The sequence below is a fragment of the Siphateles boraxobius genome, unplaced genomic scaffold (assembly GCF_051911475.1).
Source record: "Siphateles boraxobius isolate OS27281-9 unplaced genomic scaffold, OSU_SipBor_1 274, whole genome shotgun sequence".
Lineage (NCBI taxonomy): Eukaryota > Metazoa > Chordata > Actinopteri > Cypriniformes > Leuciscidae > Siphateles > Siphateles boraxobius.
The window spans coordinates 48,139-68,538 of NW_027508892.1; the positions used below are offsets into that span (position 1 = coordinate 48,139).

Genomic DNA, 20,400 nt, shown 5'->3' on the forward strand with positions numbered 1-20,400 from the left:
TTTGAAATAATTCAGTAAAGGGATATAGATCTGTAATGTATTCAAGTGCAGTTGTTGAAAAATAATCAACACCTCAGAAAAAGTCAACCAGCAAGTGTCTTTAAGGCCTACCCATGTTGTCTTCTGTGAAGACTCAGGCAGTGGACATAGAGATATGCTTGCTGATGGCCTGGGTCTGTGGTGGAGCAGTGAGTTTGTGTAGTTAAACTCGAGGTTCTGTGGGGTGCGGACGGGATTGACTCCCTTCCTAGAGCTTCCGAACAAATGGGTTTCTGGGGTTTGGACTGATGGGGCAGTGAACCTGAGGTCAGTCCTAGGTCATTCAGGTTTAGAACAACATGAGGAAGAATTTGTATTTTTGGGTGATTATTCCTAAGAACAATGATATTCAACAGTAGTGTACATTGTGTCCTCAAAACAGTCTACACTTCTGATAACGTTAAACTTACAGGAAAGGTTACAGTCATAAACAAAGGTCAGGACGTGAGCAATAAAGATCACGGGTTAAAAAGCTTTGCATTGATGCTTTTCTACGGACTTTATTTTGATAAGATAAAGTTTGTGCTATGAACATATTATAGTAAAATACATGACAGACAGAGATGGCAGTAATTCTTCTGCAGGATTCATCACACAATTGCGATTGATTATTAATACAATGATGATAATTCAAATCTATCAAGTGACCTATTCTCTCTCCCACCCGATGTTGTTGTGCATGTTTTATTTACTGTACATAGGGATCGTGTACGATATGAGTCCTTAAAAGTATTTTTTGTAACTATACAAGGTGCATAAACCCCCAAACAACTGGCATAATAATGAACATCAATAAACCTTATTCATATTGAATTGGACAGATGAAAACTACTAAAGTCTTTACAATAAAAAAGTAGTGTATAAAAGGTACTAGATCACATAAATTTCAATGTTTTATGGAGTTTTTGTCTACAGATTTTGGTCTTTGAAAGATGTCTTTGTCAGCATGTTGTTAAACAGCAGTTCGATCCATTGAACACACTGTCCTTGAGCCTCTCACAGCCTCAATTTCATTCCTGACAAAAACACTGACTAAGTTCTATATATCATGCATATAAAAAAAAAAAAAATTTACATTTTAGCAAATCTACGTAAAAAGAAAAGCTGAAATGCAACTGAAATGTTTAATACCTTAATCTTCAGAATTATAATTTGAAGACTAAGTTTTACTTTAAGGCAGAAAAAGTTAATACAAGTAAACACTATTGCTGTATTTTGTTTTTGGCGTACAGTCAGAGCACTAGTGCAAATTCTGTAGAAATTCTGCTTTAAGAGTGAATCTTATATGTTGCATTTGTTTAAAGGTTCAGGTCAGAAGTGTCAGTGTTAAGACTTTTCCAGTGATAAATGACTTAGAGAAGTGAATGAATGAATGTGCAATCCTGTTCCCGCAGCTGCAAATATCAACAACACAACTGATAAACTCAAAAAACTGTCAGTCCAGACATATCCTGTGTGAAGCATCAGCTGCGTGAACATTATAACCTCTAAAACAGATCCCGGTGCTGTGGACATCAATAATGAAAAGCACAGAGACTGTGGGGTCGGAGCCAGAAGTCTCACCCTGAGTTCTCATTGGCTGTTGCTGCAGTGGGCGGAGCTCTGGCCAGCCTCCACTTCATCTTTGGGTGTCAACCTTAAAAACGAAATAAAGGTAGGTGTTAAAAAGCAGTAGGAAAAACTAAACATTTGTTGAGATCTGACGAATTAAAGGAATATTGCAGATTCAACAAGTTCATCTATCTGTCTGGAAAGCTTTAGGGGGCAAACGAAATTCTGAAATGTGAAGCTTGTATTTTTGTCAAAGCATTTATAAAAATCCCTCCATATCCACCTTATTTTGTGACCATTTTCTGTGAATGTGAGACTTCTGATTTATTAGCCACTACAGGGAATAACAAGAAGAATAAAGTGCAGTAAACGGTAAATTTATTTGAGCAACAAACCAGCATGTTTATGGTTACTACAATACATTTAAGTAATATAGTAAAAAATCCAAGTTTGCATTATCCAGCAGCATTACAGGCAGAAAGAGACGGGAACCCATGATCTCTTACGCTCTGACTTTTGAAATAAGGTGGATGAAAGTAGGAGGGTCTGTGTATAGAGTTTTCCACATGTACATCAAGCCATGACTGCTGTCAGAGTTAAATACAGAAATGGCCATGAATACACTAGTCTAACACTGAACTCAAGTAATATAGCCTTGATTTGAATGCAGATGATGGTAACAAACAAAACACTGAACAGATGCATCTGCTTTCATTTTAATACTTCAGTTCAATCATTAGATTGAATAAATTGTTAGTTCTGATGTTCCCAGTGGAAAGGTTGAATCATCTAAACAAAGTAAATTCAAATAATCCACATAATATAAAACATGAACCTGTGTGCGCTTTCAGCGTCGGCTTTACGGCGTCTCTCCGTCGACCCGATGCGTTCGGAGGAACCAGGAGCATCACATACACTGTGGTTGTGGATCGCCGTGGAGGGTGTGTTGTCATGGTTACCGGTGACAGGTGTGTTGTCATGGTTACCGGTGACCGGCGTGTGCATGCCTGTGCTGGTGCCCGTGGACTTGGACACAACCTTGAGCTTGTGTGAGGTGGACTTGTAGTGTTTGGACTTGTGCTGTTGAACACGGCTGTTGTGCTTGAGGAAGAACTCGCAGGACTCCTGCAGGACACGCCGGCTCTCGCTGATGGGGCTGAAGAACACACACACACACACACGTTCAGTTTTACACACACTGGTCAGTTCAGGTGATGCTGGAAGTGGATAACATGACAGATTTGGAAAGCCACAAACAGTTGCGTTGAGTTATGTCGAGTTCACACTGCACGATTTTCACTCGCCGACAGATATTACAAAATCGCAACAAATGCCTGAAATCAGAGGCAAATCGGTGCTCGTTCATGTGAGTGAAATCACACAGTGTGAAATATCAAAGATGCAATCTGAGAGAATCACTAGACGCAGACGCCTGTGAGATATTTGACCTGCTAAATATCTGGACCTGCTGTGTGACTGAAACCTCATCGGCGATGACAGACCGCCAATGAGAGAGCAAGATAGAGGGCAGCGGGAAGTTCAGGGAGGAGTTATAGACCACAGTATCAGAATTACACATAAGCTTTACAATTATATCAAACAGAAACAAAGCGCAAACATTTGCTTGACCGGCAGCACATTGCTTAATGATGCATTTACCCCCAACTCTCTTGGGGTAACACAGTCCTGCTCCCCGTGTGTCCCCAAACATTTCCTCCTGCATAATCGTTTTATGTTTTTCTCCCTTTCACTGCAAATCAGCCCACAGACAATTTGGATCACAAGCTACTTGAAAGCTATTCTTTTTAATAACAATTTCAATCTCACGTGTGATCCTGCGTTATTTTCTTATCACTTCTCACATGTGTTTAGTTGTCAAACATAGTTTGCAGACCAGACAAAGTTGTCTGCGATTCTTCCTATTGTTAAGCCATACAGTGAGACTGAACGCTGCCACAGATACTCCTGCAGTATGAAAACAAGAGTTATCTGACGAGCTATCGCGCGGTGTGAACTCGGCATTAGGGTTAGAGAGAGCGTCCTCACTCTTTCTTGCGCGTTCTCTTGAAGAATGAAGCCCACTCCCAGCAGGTCTTCTTACTGCTGACCCAGAACACGGCTGATATTCCCACCACCAGCGTCATCAGATATTTGATGAGGAACAGGGAGAGCTCGGGCCGCTCCACATCCACACTCTACAACAAACCAAACAGCAGGTCAGTGAGAGACTACAAGCGCTGGTACTGTGCCAGAGGGTCAGGGTTGCATCTAGGTAAGGGTCAGGGTAAGGGTAAGGGTCAGAGTCAGGGTCAGGGTCAGGGTAAAGGTAAAGGAGTCTCACACGGCGGGAGCAGGGGATGCTGAACTCCTGGCAGTGCCGGCGGATCCAGCTGTTCTCCCAGGACTCGCGCTGGGCTTGTTCGTACAGGTAGCAGCCGAGCAGCGCCAGCAGCGGCAGCAGGTACAGGCCGCTGAACACACCGATGCGGATCATGAACTTCTTCAACTTCTCCTGGTTGCGCTCGTCATGCTGGATCACCTGACGCACGTGGTTCAGAGACACGATGCCGGCGAGCAGCAGCGACAGGCCAACCAGAACCCCGAGGGCTAGTGGCGCCACGACGAACCAGCGCAGCGCTGCCAGGTCGTACAGGCCGACGAAGCAGACACCGCTGAGGCCGTCTCCCTCCACCTTCCCCAGTGCTAGCAGCGAGACCGTTAGCGCTCCGGGGAGACCCCAGGCCACCGCGTGGAACCACACTGCCTTCTTCTCGATTGCCTCGCAGCTCCACTTGGGCCCTGCGGCCAGAAACCATGTTATGGTGAGGATGACCCACCACACCATCCCTGCGGTGGACGAAAAGTAGAGCAGCATGAAGAGCAGCGAGCAGCCGCGGCTCTGGGCTCCTAGCACCACCGTAGCTGCGCGGCCCGGCATACTCGGCTCCACGCACGCCGCCTCCGTATCCAGCAGAAAACCAATGAAATACACCAGAGAGACACAAGTGTAGCAGACGGAGTAGAAGATGATGGGCCGCTCAGGGTAGCGGAACCGCTGGACATCGATGAGGAAGGTGAGAGATGTGAAGAGAGTTGCACACAAGCACACGGCGGAACACACGCCGATGAAGGTCTTAGCGAGGCGAACCTCGTGTGGTTTCAGGAACATGTTGTCGCAGGGCGGAGCGCAGTCTTGAGCCCCGAGGAAAGAGCTGGCCTGGCCGTGCCGAGTCTTCAGATGCAGCGGACACCAGAACCCCAGATCCCGACCGGACGAAGGAGAGCTTCTGGATGTTGTCACCTCATCTACGGCTGAGACGGCAGAATCGTCCGGAGACAAGCGGCACGATTCCAATCTGGAAAAAACAACAACAGTTTACAGATCTGAAAACATACCTAGGCCTGAGGCCGGTTGAATACACACGTCAAGTCAAGTCATCCTCATTTATATAGCGCTTTTAACAATGTAGATTGTTTCAAAGCAGCTTTACAGAGATAAAGATATAATTTAAGGTAACAGAGATTGGTTTGGTTTTATAGTGGCTCTTGAAAAATGTTTTTTCCAGCTAAAGTTAGTTTTGATTGATTCACTTCCATCTAAATGATAGTTTGTTATTGTGCGTAACAGTGCGTAACAGTCCTGTGTCTGCGTGCGTAACAGTCCTGTGTCTGCGTGCGTAACAGTCCTGTGTCTGCGTGCGTAACAGTCCTGTGTCTGCGTGCGTAACAGTCCTGTGTCTGCGTGCGTAACAGTCCTGTGTCTGCGTGCGTAACAGTCCTGTGTCTGCGTGCGTAACAGTCCTGTGTCTGCGTGCGTAACAGTCCTGTGTCTGCGTGCGTAACAGTCCTGTGTGCGCGTGCGTAACAGTCCTGTGTGCGTGTGCGCAACAGTCCAGTGTGCATAACAGTCCTGTGTGTGCGTGCGTAACAGTCCTGTGTGCGTGTGCGCAACAGTCCAGTGTGCATAACAGCCCTGTGTCTGCGTGCGTAACAGCCCTGTGTCTGCGTGCGTAACAGCCCTGTGTCTGCGTGCGTAACAGCCCTGTGTCTGCGTGCGTAACAGCCCTGTGTCTGCGTGCGTAACAGCCCTGTGTCTGCGTGCGTAACAGCCCTGTGTCTGCGTGCGTAACAGCCCTGTGTCTGCGTGCGTAACAGCCCTGTGTCTGCGTGCGTAACAGTCCTGTGTCTGCGTGCGTAACAGTCCTGTGTCTGCGTGCGTAACAGTCCTGTGTCTGCGTGCGTAACAGTCCTGTGTCTGCGTGCGTAACAGTCCGGTCCTGTGTGCGTAATAGTCCGGTCCTGTGTGCGTAACAGTCCAGTCCTGTGTGCGTAACAGTCCTGCGTGCGTTACAGTCTTGTGTCTGCGTACGTAACAGTCCTGTGTCTGCATGCGTAACAGTCCTGTGTCTGGGTGCGTAACAGTCCTGTGTGCGTAACAGTCCTGTGTGCGTAACAGTCCTGAGTGCATAACAGTCCTGTGTCTGCGTGCGTAACAGTCTGGTCCTGTGTGCGTAACAGTCTAGTCCTGTGTGCGTAACAGTCCTGTGTGCGTAACAGTCCCGTGTGCTTAACAGTCCTGTGTGCGTAACAGTTGAAGGGTTGGTCAAAATCCCTTGCCTCTTCAAATACATCTATAATCATATCCTTTTGAATGTATATACTTCCTTTATAAAAATCAATAATCAAATATATTCATTATCACATAATAATTTTTATATTCTTTGTGCTTGTGAAATTATATTGTCTTAAATGCATGTGATGTAAGTAACCAGTTTCTTTTAGGTGCATTCCAATCTTACTTTGAGATTGCACGCAGTACACGCAGGACACGAAGGCCACGTAACCCACAAGGCCGTTTGTCTCTTTCTCTGGTATCAGTAGAGGGTCCTAAAGGCAGCTTGGACACATATGATTCTTCGCTGGACATATGGTCAAGCTATATTGAGCGTTACTATATCGAACTTTAATTGTTGTATTAAAATGTATTCTTTCCAGTATATTTCCTTCCTTCGGAGTAAATGCCAGTGATATGTTTTTCTCCCAAATGAGTGAATGTTTTAGCATTATGTTTTGGTATACTTAACTGATAATAAGGAGCTCAGACTCTCTTCAGCCTTGATGGGAGCTGTTATTTGCTAGTGTCTGTTATGTGTGTGTGTGTGTGCGTATGACATTCTATGTAGGTTCTGGACGTTCGGACCAGACACCCCGGCGCCCTTCTCTAACCTGCGAGGCCACCACAGACCTAAATCTAATGAGTGGACGACAACTATCTTGACTAATGGCGATAGGCACCCCTATCGCCTCACATGTGTTAAATTGTTTAGGCTCTTAATGTTTCTTAGCCAATGAGAATCATTCAACCTGTAAGCAATGACGTAGCTTAGACCTTGGAAATGTTATAACTGCTGTGATCTTTGTAACTGTAAGCGGGGCGGCCTACGAACTCCTGTGCGAGTATTGAAGCTGACTTCTGCTGATGAAACTGCAAACTATCTTCAGTAAATATTTTCTTTAATTTTTTATAATTCTGACTCTGGGTCTTCATTCTTCATATCTGGTTTTGGGTCTTTAACTGTACACCCCTTACACAGTCCTGTGTGTGTAACAGTCCTGTGTGCGTAACAGTCCTGTGTGCGTAACTGTCCTGAGTGCGTAACAGTCCTGAGTGCGTAACAGTCCTGAGTGCGTAACAGTCCCGTGTGCGTAACAGTCCCGAGTGCGTAACAGTCCTGTGTGCGTAACAGTCCCGCGTGCGTAACAGTCCCGTGTGCGTAACAGTCCCGTGTGCGTAACAGTCCTGCGTGCGTAACAGTCCTGCGTGCGTAACAGTCCTGCGTGCGTAACAGTCCTGCGTGCGTAACAGTCCTGAGTGCGTAACAGTCCTGTGTGCGTAACAGTCCTGTGTGCGTAACAGTCCTGTGTGCGTAACAGTCCCGTGTGCGTAACAGTCCCGTGTGCGTAACAGTCCTGCGTGCGTAACAGTCCTGCGTGCGTAACAGTCCTGAGTGCGTAACAGTCCTGAGTGCGTAACAGTCCCGAGTGCGTAACAGTCCTGTGTGCGTAACAGTCCTGAGTGCGTAACAGTCCCGTGTGCGTAACAGTCCCGAGTGCGTAACAGTCCTGTGTGCGTAACAGTCCCGCGTGCGTAACAGTCCCGCGTGCGTAACAGTCCCGTGTGCGTAACAGTCCCGTGTGCGTAACAGTCCTGCGTGCGTAACAGTCCTGAGTGCGTAACAGTCCCGAGTGCGTAACAGTCCCGAGTGCGTAACAGTCCCGAGTGCGTAACAGTCCCGTGTGCGTAAAAGTCCCGCGTGCATAACAGTCCCGTGTGCGTAACAGGTGTGCGTAACAGTCCCGTGTGCGTAACAGTCCCGTGTGCGTAACAGTCCCGTGTGCGTAACAGTCCCGTGTGCGTAACAGTCCCGTGTGCGTAACAGTCCCGTGTGCGTAACAGTCCCGAGTGCGTAACAGTCCTGTGTGCGTAACAGTCCTGTGTGCGTAACAGTCCTGTGTGCGTAACAGTCCTGAGTGCGTAACAGTCCTGTGTGTGTAACAGTCCTGTGTGTGTGTAACAGTCCTGTGTGCGTAACAGTCCCGAGTGCGTAACAGTCCTGTGTGCGTAACAGTCCCGTGTGCGTAACAGTCCCGAGTGCGTAACAGTCCTGTGTGTGTAACAGTCCCGTGTGCGTAACAGTCCCGTGTGCGTAACAGTCCCGAGTGCGTAACAGTCCTGTGTGCGTAACAGTCCTGAGTGCGTAACAGTCCTGTGTGCGTAACAGTCCTGTGTGCGTAACAGTCCTGTGTGTGTAACAGTCCTGAGTGCGTAACAGTCCTGTGTGCGTAACAGTCCTGTGTGCGTAACAGTCCTGTGTGCGTAACAGTCCTGTGTGCGTAACAGTCCTGTGTGTGTAACAGTCCTGTCTGTGTGCGTAACAGTCCGGTGTGCGTAACAGTCCTGAGTGCGTAACAGTCCTGTTTGCGTAACAGTCCTGTGTGCGTAACAGTCCTGTGTGCGTAACAGTCCTGTGTGCGTAACAGTCCTGAGTGCGTAACAGTCCTGTGTGTGTAACAGTCCTGTGTGTGTAACAGTCCTGTCTGTGTGCGTAACAGTCCGGTGTGCGTAACAGTCCTGAGTGAGTAACAGTCCTGTGTGTGTAACAGTCCTGTGTGCGTAACAGTCCTGTGTGCGTAACAGTCCTGTGTGCGTAACAGTCCTGAGTGCGTAACAGTCCTGTGTGTGTAACAGTCCTGTGTGTGTAACAGTCCTGTGTCGTTCTGTGTCTGCATGTGTAACAGTCCGGTGTGTGTAACAGTCCTGTGTGTGTGTATGTAACAGTCCTGTGCCTGCAGGCGTAACAGTCCTGTATCGTTCTGTGTCTGCATGTGTAACAGTCCTGAGTGCGTAACGGTCCTGTATGCGTAACAGTCCTGTGTGCGTAACAGTCCTGTGTGCGTAACAGTCCTGTGTGCGTAACAGTCCTGTGTGCGTAACAGTCCTGTGTGTGTGTATGTAACAGTCCTGTGTCTGCAGGCGTAACAGTCCTGTATCGTTCTGTGTCTGCATGTGTAACAGTCCTGCGTGCGTAACGGTCCTGTATGCGTAACAGTCCTGTGTGTGTAACAGTCCTGTGTGCGTAACAGTCCTGTGTGTGTAACAGTCCTGTGTGTGTGTAACAGTCCTGTGTGTGTGTAACAGTCCTGTGTCGTTCTGTGTCTGCATGTGTAACAGTCCTGTCTGTGTGCGTAACAGTCCGGTGTGCGTAACAGTCCTGTGCGCGTATCAGTCCTGTGCGCGTATCAGTCCTGTGCGCGTATCAGTCCTGTGTGTGTAACAGTCACTGCTGGTCGTTCTCACCGGTCGCAGCGCAGCTCTGATGGCCAGCTGATACCGAAGGTTAGCATGTCTCTGCTACAGTCAGACTGCACTCGCTCACACCACTCTCGGCACGGGCTCAGCACACGCGTGTGATCCCGGCACTCTGGAACAAAGGCCTGGCACAGGAACAGATGCACGTCTGGAGAACAGCGCAGGCTGGCCAGCGGCATGAAGAGCTACAGAGAGAACAACAACAAGAGAAAGAAAGATATGCATTAACAGTCGGTGAGAATAAACTCACTGCAGTCTGTGGAAGAGTTAGTGTGAGTGTGTCCTCTGGGTTACTGATGCAGAAATAAACTCTCCTGCACTTCTGTATCACAAATATGACGTGTTCATATCATGTCCACAAACAAAGAAAAGAAGTTCTGTCTTCTACAGCAGTAGATATCCTAATTTCTCTCTGAGAAGAAAGAGGCACCTCTGCTGTCAAGTCACCTTTCTAGTAATAATGCAACAAAGTTTGTGTCTGGAAGAAAGTAGTGTCACAGTCCAGCTTAAGTAAGTTCAGTGATGGTTCATTTTTGTTGAAAAAAGTTATTAATTTAGCTCATTTATATGACATTTATAGGCGCTCTGGAGAAACTGATGCAGAAATAAACTCACAGTCACAGTCCAGTCCACAGTGTCACAGTCCAGCTTAAGTAAGTTCAGTGATGGTTCATTTTTGTTGAAAAAAGTTATTAATTTAGCTCATTTATATGACATTTATAGGCGCTCTGGAGTTACTGATGCAGAAATAAACTCTCCTGCACTTCTGTATCACAAATATGACGTGTTCATATCATGTCCACAAACAAAGAAAAGAAGTTCTGTCTTCTACAGCAGTAGATATCCTAATTTCTCTCTGAGAAGAAAGAGGCACCTCTGCTGTCAAGTCACCTTTCTAGTAATAATGCAACAAAGTTTGTGTCTGGAAGAAAGTAGTGTCACAGTCCAGCTTAAGTAAGTTCAGTGATGGTTCATTTTTGTTGAAAAAAGTTATTAATTTAGCTCATTTATATATCATTTATAGGCGCTCTGGAGAAAACCGTGATGTCATCGTCCATCTCAGTTCAGTTCTCATATAATGGTGTCAATGCAGGAGATCAATAATATTGTTCAACATTAAACAAATGGTGTGCTGCTGGTTTTAGTTGTGCTTTGGTTTGGATATATTTACGTTAGCAGAACAAAAACAGACAAAGTAACTGGTGATATTATGTCTGAAATGTCAGTTATCCAATATCAAGGGATACAGCGCCAAAAAAAATAATTCTGTCATCATTTACTCTACCACGTCGCTCCAAACCCGTATGACTCTCTCTTTTCTGAAACATGAAAGAAGTTATTTTTTATTCATGATTTTGTCCATACAAGAAAAGTCAGTGAAAACTGAAATGGACCACACAGTTTTTCATATAATGAACAAAAAACATTTAGTGTTCCCCAGTACACAATCATACAGGATTAGATCAACACGACTAAATGATGCCAGAGTCGCACGCCTGCAGAAGACCTTCACCATCTCCAACGCAGCGATGTCCTGGTCGTAGTGCTCCAGCACACACACACACACACACACACACACACACACACACACACACACACACACACACACACACACACACACACACACACACACACACACCTACACACCTACACACCTACACCTTCATCTTCAGCGCAGCGATGTCCTGGAGCACTACGACCAGGACACACACACACACACACCTTGATCTTCAGCGCAGTGATTTCCTGGTCGTAGTGCTCCAGCACACACACACACACACACACACCTTCATCTTCAGCGCAGCGATGTCCTGGAGCACTACGACCAGGACACACACACACACACACACCTTGATCTTCAGCGCAGCGATTTCCTGGTCGTAGTGCTCCAGCACACACACACACACACACACACACACACACACACACACACACACACACACACACACACACACACACACACACACACACACACACCTTCATCTTCAGCGCAGCGATGTCCTGGTCGTGGTGCTCCAGCACATACACACACACACACACACACACACACACACACACACTTTCATCTTCAGCGCAGCGATGTCCTGGTCGTAGTGCTCCAGCACACACACACACACACACACACACACCTTCATCTTTAGCACAGCGATGTCCTGGTCGTAGTCCTCCAGCACACACACACACACACACACACACACCTTCATCTTCAGTGCAGCAATGTCCTGGTCGTAGTGCTCCAGCATGTTGGGGAAGAAGGTGGTGTTGTAGGGCATGTGGACACACCACTGCACTCGCACCGGCTCACAGGTGAAGAGTGTGTGGCTCGCACTCGAGTCCAGCGTCAGGACACACACACACAACCACAGCGGGACCCGCATCATTCAGGAGGACTTCAGGGAAATCTGCAACACACACATCTACATCAGCACAGTCACGTCGAGCCAATCTGCTGCGAAACATTTCAATTACATAACCAGTATAAGTGTGTGTGTGTGTGTGTGTGTTTTCACTGTGGCTGGATTAATAAACGCATATTAAAAATGCAAGCGTCTATACTTGGACTGTCCGGAACAAAGTCTTTGATCTAGCTATAATCATGCATTTTTAGGATAATTTTATTAATATTGTACCTGATAATTAATAGAAACGAACAACCTAACACAAGAGCTGAGTGGGTTTGGACCCTTACAGTAAGAAAATCTCTGGCTAACTTAAACTTGCCTCCTTCTGCACTAATAACCATAATCATCATCAGAGGAACATTCAAGACACTCAGCTTTAGCCTTATTATAGTGTGTGTTGTACATGAAAATCATACAACTGAAGGATCTTAAAACAAGTGAAACTTATGTCAGGGTCATATATAATATATTCGCCATAATGAAGGAGCAGAATATGGAGATGATGTTTCATGTGCTCATGTATGTTTATAATAATCATATATGAAACGTCATGATTTGTTCTGTTGTCTTACTCTATTGAGAAGTATTGTTATCATTAGTGATTAATTATCTCGACGATCTTATTTAAAAATCAATAGATTTCAGAGAGGATATCGTCTGTGTAAGCATAATTATCAAAAAATATTTAAAATTAGTCATGATGCAGACTTTGGCCAACATTGATTCACATACTGAATTACCTATTGGTCTTTCTTATCTACATAATCATCCTAGAGAGTTTACATTCAACAATCATACGTGTTTTTGACTTCTCTTCCTGTTTTAATAATGGTTGTCTGGTCTAAACGCGTTTCTGTTCAAACACACAACTTCAGTAAAAAAACCGAGCACATCAAATATCGTACAAAGTTTCAAAAATGATATCTATACATTTTTGATTATGTCTTACTTCAGGTACAAAATCATCTACGTCATTCTCCACCGATGAAAGTCTTTAACTTATCCAGAAGAGAAACAATAGATTTGCAGGAGTTTGTGACTTCCGAGAAAAACTAAACTCATGTGTGCGCATGCTCATGTTGAAGGGCCATCTGCAAATTCCGCTCACAGTCCAAAAATATAAACGTCCAATCATTCATTCAAATTAACGGTAATTTACAAAGTTATAGTAAATCCCTAGTGAGTAGCCTGACTTACTACAGGTGAGATTTTGCAATATTCACATGTAGTAAGTCCTACTACAATCTTTGAAACATTAAAAAAAAACATTTAGGTAGCATATTTTATGAAAATATATATATTGTACAAGTCAGTCTTACCAATATGAACTTCCTACAAGCTTTGAACATGTCTGTTTTTAATGTTAAAAAAATCATTTAATTCATTCAAATGATACGTTTTAACGCAGTTGGTGGAATTGGCAGACGTTCCCTTAGGCATCAAAACATACTCAGGTATAAATATGCGGCTATAATGCACGTTGGTGATTTTTAAATTAATATTTCATGTCAATATACAATTATTCCCTATTGCTAAAACTAATCGTGGTATTATTGACGTGGTATTACTGCCGACTGTTGCAAGAGTTCAACTAATGTCTGGTGAAAATCAGCTTTAGCCTACAGCGCTTTATTCCCTTCACATATGGAATGCCAAAGCTGACTTAATTAAAAATAAATAAATACATAAATAAATATACGAAGAAATGTAAAAAAGCAAAAATACATAAATAAATACTTAATTAAAAATAAATAAATACATAAATAAATATAAGAAATGTAAAATTGCAAAATACATAAATAAATACATAAATAAATATACAAAGAAATGTAAAAAAGTACAAATAAATTAGTATTTATACTTTTATTACCTTTTTTAAGTATTATAATTCAATTTTTCACACATTAATTAATTTTTTTATTTATACATTTATTCATTTATTTATTTCCACTTTTATTTATTTCCACATTCATTTATGTATATATGTTTTTATGTATTTAGCGCCCCCTACCCCCTTCTTTGACGGGCGGAGCACCAGGTTCTAATGATGTGTCTCTCGACTTAACTAATCTACTTCCTTACTCCTTTCCCCTTTCAGAACTTTACTTAAATGAAAATGGTAGATGATTGCCTTTCTGATAAACTGTAATAAAAATCAAAAAAAGGTAAGTTCTTATCAATTAACAAGTCATTTTATTTAACGAAGACGGATGAAATGATAAAAGGTTATAAATCAAAAATAAAAGAATTAAATGAAATGTTCAAATGTCCGCTGTGTATTTTCTTTCACCCACAAATCACCTTTTGATCCTCTTAGATCAGAAATGCCAATAAGATACTCAAATATGAATCAATTTGGTATCATCACGAAACCAGTAATATAATTCACTTTTGATCTATAGTAGGTTACAATAATATCAGAAATCAAACTGCAAAACACTCAGCATAAGTCAAATGTACATTAATCAACAAATAAATAATGTGGGCCCACACACACTCAGTTTCAATAACCCAACCTGTTGCAGGCCTGTGTCGTTGCTTGAGAACGGTGTGGCCGTGAAAACCAACAAATGGCCTCTTCGCTCCAAAGAGCTAAATAAAAAAACACACAAGTGTACCTCTTTCCGTTTCGACACGCGCGCTGTCCACAGATCACGTTCACTCCGTATGCGTCTGCAGTCTCACCAGCTGTCCGCTGATATGAATCCCGCGATGCCAGAGGAATTCTAAACCACGAGGGGATTTAGAACGCTATCTGGTTCCTCCGTCTTCCTCGAAACGATCAATACACTCAAATCCAGCCGCACGTGAAAGTCTTTTAATCGCCATAAAAGAAAAGGAGAGTAGGCCTACAGCGCGCTCAGCAGCTTTAACCTATTAAGTCTGTTAAGAAGACAGACTTAGAAGACTGCCCAGAAGACTGGGCTACACTCTCCCCCTCCTAATGTTCTCATGCCCCCATGAGTTTTCCCGTCCCCTACATATGCATTAGAGCTTTGGGTTTGTAGTCAATACCACAACTAGCACATGAATCACATTTGGCTAAAGGATGACACCACACTGTGCTACATGAACTCTGTCTGGTAGGACTTTGAACAGTTACCACCATACCCCTATATGCGAGTGTTAAGGGCCTATCTGTGGATTTCCCCAGTTCATCATAGCTTAGTTTCTTCACAGGTTTCACTTCTCTCCTGGTACGCAGTTCCCTTCTCTCACTTTCCTCCACTCTTGGTGTACTTCTGGACGGATTGTCTCCAGCTCCTAATCCTAGATCTTCAATACAATCAGAAGCTGTTGAAGCAGTACTCCCCACTTTATGCTCTGTAAGGTCTTTTGTCACTTCCAAATGAGTAGGACTTTGAGTAGCTTGGTAAGGTACTTTGTCTCTCTCCTGCCTCAATGAAGAAATGAGCAGTCTGTCAAATGATGTCTTTTGCTGAACTGGATAATACTCATCCGTGCTAGTTTCGTCACTGTCAGACTCTATTACTTCAGACTCAAGACCTTTTTCTCTCCTGTCTTTGTCTTTCATTTGCTGTTTCTGCATTTTTTCCCCAGCTTTGGACCTTGTTACCCGTTTCGTCGGAACTTCGCTTCCTGGATCAGTTAAGTTTACTCTCACACTTTCTCCTATGGGCAGCAAATGATCCCTGTGTAAGGTTCTTATTCTCCCAGTACCCGTTTCTGGTTTCAGTCTGTAAACTGGCAAGTTTGGCAATTTCTCCTGGACAATATAAGGGAGGGAATTCCAGCGATCCACTAACTTATGCTTCCCAGTTAAGGCAAGATTCTTGATAAGTACTCGATCTCCCTTCTCCAGCATCTGATGTTTCACTCTACGATCATAGAGCCTTTTGTTTCTTTGCTGCGTCTTTAGAGAATTTTCCACTGCTATCTGATATGCGTGCTGTAGGTCATTTTTCACACCCTCAACATACTGGTGATGTTTCAGACCACTTTCTCCTTCCGATGAAGTCCCAAATTGTACGTCTACAGGAAGACTAGCCTCTCTTCCAAATAGCAAATAATACGGTGAGTACCCAGTTGTTTCATTTTTAGTACTTTTATACACATGTACTAATTGGCTGATACTCTGACTCCATTTGCTTTTCTTAGCTGGATCTAGTGTTCCCAGCATGGAAAGAAGAGTGCGGTTAAACCGCTCAGGTTGTGGGTCTCCCTGGGGATGGTAAGGGGATGTTCTGGACTTACGGATTCCCAAGATTCCCAGCAACTCTTTGATAAGCTTGCTCTCAAAATCACGACCTTGGTCGGAATGAATGCGGGCAGGCAGACCATCATGCACAAAAAACTTCTCAACAAGAATTTTGGCTACGGTCAATGCTTTCTGGTCTTTTGCTGGATACGCTTGGGTGTAGCGAGTGAAATGATCGGTCATAACCAAAACATTGCAAATCCCCTTAGAGTCTGGTTCAATAGAAAGGAAGTCGATGCAAACTAGGTCCATTGGTGCACTACTGGTGATGTGATTCAGGTAAGCAGACCTTTGGGGTAATGTTTTCCTTGCAATGCATCTTCCGCAATTTTTAACATACTGCTCCACCTCTGTGTTCATTCGTGGCCAGTAAAACCGATTTCTACATAGTTCTGTGGTCTTCTCAATTCCAAGATGGCCAGACTCATCATGAAGAAAATGCAATACTTGAGATCTGTATTCTTTTGGGAGGACTAACTGTTTAATCTCATTTCCGCAGGGACTCTTAATGACTCTGTACAACAGATTGTAGCGAATTACTAATTTGTCTCCCTGTTGTCTCAACAGAGATTCAGGAAGAGTTGAGTTCTTAGTAGCTGTAAGAACTTTTCCCTTTTTGACTTCTTGTCTCACAGGTCCAATGATGGGGTCTTGCTCTTGAGCAACTCTCAAGTCTAAGTTGGACAACTGTGTCTTATGTTCCAGTTCCAACTGTATAGGGCAAACATATGCAGAGGGGATACTTTCCGAAGGAATCCCTAACTGATCTACTAGCCTACTGCACGATTCCTCATCAGAAGTAGTATCTGCAAGCTGACAGATAGCCTTCACACCGGACCTTGGGATGTCAATCCATTCAGCTGGCACATCTGTGGACATAGGATACCTTGACAAGATGTCAGCATCAATGTTGTGACGACCAGGTTTGTACTGGAGATCAAAATTGTAAGTGGCTAGGGCAGCCAACCACCTATGACCCGTGGCATTTAGTTTAGCACTTGTTAACACGTAAGTCAAAGGGTTGTTATCAGTCTTAACCGTGAATTTTGCGCCGTACAAATAATCATGAAATTTGTCAACTATTGCCCATTTTAATGCGAGAAACTCCAACTGGTGTATTGGGTAATGCCGTTCAGCTGTACTCAATTTTCGGCTTGCATATGCAACTGGCCTTAACCCCTCTGGGTATTCCTGGTTCAGCACAGCACCCAGTCCACTCAAACTTGCGTCCACATGTAACACGTATGGCTTAACTGGATCCGCATATGCAAGCACTGGAGCATGTGTAAGGCAATGAATGATGTGATGGAAAGCATCTGTGCAGGCCTTGTCCCATCTTTCACCAAACGGCTCAGATTCCTGGTAGTATTTCCCCTTTGGTACAGGTTTGCGCTGACCATTCGCAGGAGGATACCCTTTAGTTAACTCAGTCAATGGTCTTACAATCGCAGAATAGTTATTGATGAATCTACGGTAAAACCCGCAAAATCCAAGAAAAGATCTTAAAGACTTTAAATCAGTGGGCATTTTCCAATTAATGACAGCCTTCACCTTTTCAGGATCTGGAGATACTCCTGCTGCAGATACAACGTGCCCCACATAATTTACTTTCGGCTGACAGAATTGACACTTGTCAATGGACACTTTTAGACCGTACTCTTGCAGTCTATCCAGCACTTTCAACAGCCTCTCTTCATGTTCTTCTAACGTCCGTCCAAAGACAATTATATCATCCAAGTACACAATAACTTGGAGGAGATTCATGTCTCCAACAGCCTTTTCCATTAGTCGTTGAAAAGTGGCTGGAGCCCCAGTCACACCCTGTGGCATACGTTCAAATTGATAGAAGCCCAAAGGGCAGATGAATTCAGTCTTTTCTTTGTCTTCATCAGCCATTTCAATTTGGTAATATCCACTGCGTAAATCTAAGACAGAAAACCACTTACTCCCCGACAAACAGTCTAAAGCGTCCTCTATCCTAGGGGTGGTGTATTGGTCAGGGATGGTTCTGACGTTTAAAGTCCGGTAGTCAATACACATCCGGATGGCTCCATTCTTTTTCCTGGCAATGACTATAGGTGAAGCATACGGACTTTTGGATTCAGTTACGATCCCGGCTGCCAGCAGATCTTTCAAATGTCGCCTAACATCATCGATGTCTGCTGGTGCAATTCTTCTAGATCGCTCGCGAAAGGGTCTGCAATCATTTAGTCTTATGGTATGTTTCACGTCTTTAGCTCTCCCCACTTCCCATTCAGTCACAGAAAACACCATTCCTCGCTCTGACAGCTTCTCTCTCAACCTTGCTTTCCAATTGGATGGAACTGGCGAATCCCCAAACTTAAAGATTTTTGGGTCTAATCTTTTAGAAGCATTCTGAACTCCTTGCGCTACTGTGACAGTGTCAGTGGGGGATACTTTGGCTATCACCGTTCCAACGGGTATGGTGATATCTCGGGAGGTGTCATTACACACCAGCAGTTTGAAACTATCTACATCCATATCAGAAGAATGAAGAACAGCAGGTGGAACGAGAATTCCAGCTGGAAGTTGGCCATCCTCAGATGCTTCAAGAAGAAAAATTTCTTTCCTCAGTTGTGTCTCCATTTCTACCTTGCACACCGCATACTGCTGACCTCTTGATGGTATGGTTAACCCTCCTGGTCCTGTCTACAATATTTGGCCCTCATCTGATGCAGTGACCTCCACTTTCCCTTTGATCTGTGGCACAGGTGGTCTAAACACTTCTGATTGAATTCTCAAGGAGCAGGCTTGATTGGAGACAGTAGAGGCTGGATTAAGCGCAGTCAGTTGCTGGAAGAAATTTGAATTAGATCCAATGATAAGCGGAACCTGCTGAGTCCCTTGCGGTTCTGGACAAACCAATGCCAAGATGGAAACGGTCTCTGCTTCACCCGTGAGTATAGCAGGAAAGGAGACATCTACCACTATGTAACCCTTATAAGGATAGCTTGATTCACTAAGTCCCCAAATAGACAATCCAGTAAGCGGTTGAATAGAAACTTGAGATAAGTATTTGGAATACCATTGTTCAAAGACAATAGTGACCTGCGATCCACTATCAAGAAGGGCTGTACACGGCCATCCATTCACCTTCACAGGAATGTTAGAAACAGGACCCACTAGTCCTCTGGGGAGACAATTTGCTTCATTGATGGTCATTTGAGTCTGATCAAAGGAACAATTAAGACTATTGGCAGAAACAGTGTTCCCAGTCGATCTACTTCTCTCAGATTTAGCTTGCCGGAGAGAGCGAACCAGTTTCTGTATCACTAGTGTGGTATTTTCGGGCGCTTTACACTTGGTTGCAATGTGCCCATCCTCTCCGCAGCAGTAGCAGATGAAATCTTCTCGATTCTTTGAGGATCTTCCCTGATTTCGAAACTGGACTGGCTTCGGATTCGAAACGTCCTGTGATGACTGCGTAGTAGAGCTCACATTCATTACTGACAGTTGCTCTTGTAACTTCTTAACCTGTTTTTTTAACAGTTGCACCTCCGACTCTTCCTGAGTTTCCGCCCTTTTCTTAACTTGTTGGTCTCTAGACTCCACTCTCAATGATGCAACCGAGTTTTTGTCAGAATCACCTTCCAATCTGGACCTTAACTCCTGTATTTCCTCTCGTAGTTGCTTCACCACAGAAAAGCTCAGTGTGTCATCAGTTTTCAGATGAATGGGCTTTACTGAAGTTTTGATCTTATGACGGGTAGCTTCATTCTCCTCCGCTTCCTTAATTTCGTTCAGTAATGCTAAGAAATTAGGAGGTTGTTCTTTCCTTTCCCTGAGTCTCAACTGCAGCAGCATAAGGTCCGCTTCCACAGCTCCACGGATCAGTTGTTCAATCCTTACTCGGTCCATCAACTGTGGTGCCAATCCTCCTCTTTGGACCACTTTATTGAAAGATTTCTCTAACGCCTCAGAAAATCAGACAACGCCTCTCCTGGTGATTGTCGAAGAAGACGGAAAGCAAAGTAGAGATCCTCTCCAGATTCAAATGTTCCGAAAGTATTCTCCAAAGCATCCAAATATTGCAAAGCACTAGCATCAGGACTTGAAAATCGGACAGCCTTAACAATATCCAACGCTGGGCCTTTTAAAAATTCCATTATTCTCCTTCTTTTCTCCCTTTCAGAACATTCGCACTCTACGGTCATCAACCTAGCTTGTTCCATCCAGTTTTCCAAACTTTCCTCTCCTGTGGGAGTAGGAACAGTACCCGAAAAGGTACGTAATCGGCGATAAGCACTAGCATCAGTTGATGGTTTAGATGTTTTCTCCAATAGCTCACCCACGGCACG

General features: G+C 44.2%; 2 protein-coding genes across 6 annotated transcripts; both read right to left on the reverse strand.

Moving 5' to 3' along the window:
• Positions 1-513: 513 nt before the first annotated feature.
• Positions 514-12,955, reverse strand: fzd6 (frizzled class receptor 6). Of its 5 annotated transcripts, none has more exons than XM_077245636.1 (7): positions 12,812-12,955; positions 11,659-11,862; positions 9,449-9,645; positions 3,932-4,946; positions 3,637-3,785; positions 2,426-2,746; positions 514-1,675 (listed from the first exon to the last, which is right to left on the reverse strand). In XM_077245636.1, exons 2-7 carry the CDS (start codon positions 11,839-11,841, stop codon positions 1,612-1,614), a joined length of 1,929 nt encoding a protein of 642 aa, XP_077101751.1. In that variant the 5' UTR covers positions 11,842-11,862; positions 12,812-12,955; the 3' UTR covers positions 514-1,611. The 5 variants fall into 5 exon arrangements, with proteins under 5 accessions (XP_077101751.1, XP_077101749.1, XP_077101754.1 ...); XM_077245634.1 differs by having other exon boundaries at positions 11,659-11,877; positions 12,812-12,929; XM_077245639.1 differs by lacking the exons at positions 11,659-11,862; positions 12,812-12,955 and adding an exon at positions 11,521-11,566.
• Positions 12,956-14,839: 1,884 nt separating this feature from the next.
• On the reverse strand, positions 14,840-18,688 carry LOC143753109 (retrovirus-related Pol polyprotein from transposon 412). Its single transcript, XM_077245648.1, has one exon. It carries the CDS (start codon positions 18,686-18,688, stop codon positions 14,840-14,842), a length of 3,849 nt encoding a protein of 1,282 aa, XP_077101763.1.
• Positions 18,689-20,400: the final 1,712 nt, after the last annotated feature.

Coding starts and splice junctions, on each gene's coding strand:
- LOC143753109 (XM_077245648.1), bottom strand. CDS start 18,688: ATGGAGACACAACTGAGGAAAGAAATTTTTCTTCTTGAAGCATCTGAG.
- fzd6 (XM_077245636.1), bottom strand. CDS start 11,841: ATGATGCGGGTCCCGCTGTGGTTGTGTGTGTGTGTCCTGACGCTGGAC. Junction 4,947..9,448: donor TCAGAGCTGCGCTGCGACCG/GTGAGAACGACC, acceptor TGTTTTTTCCAG/ATTGGAATCGTGCCGCTTGT. Junction 2,747..3,636: donor AAGAGAACGCGCAAGAAAGA/GTGAGGACGCTC, acceptor TGTGTTCTTCAG/CCCCATCAGCGAGAGCCGGC.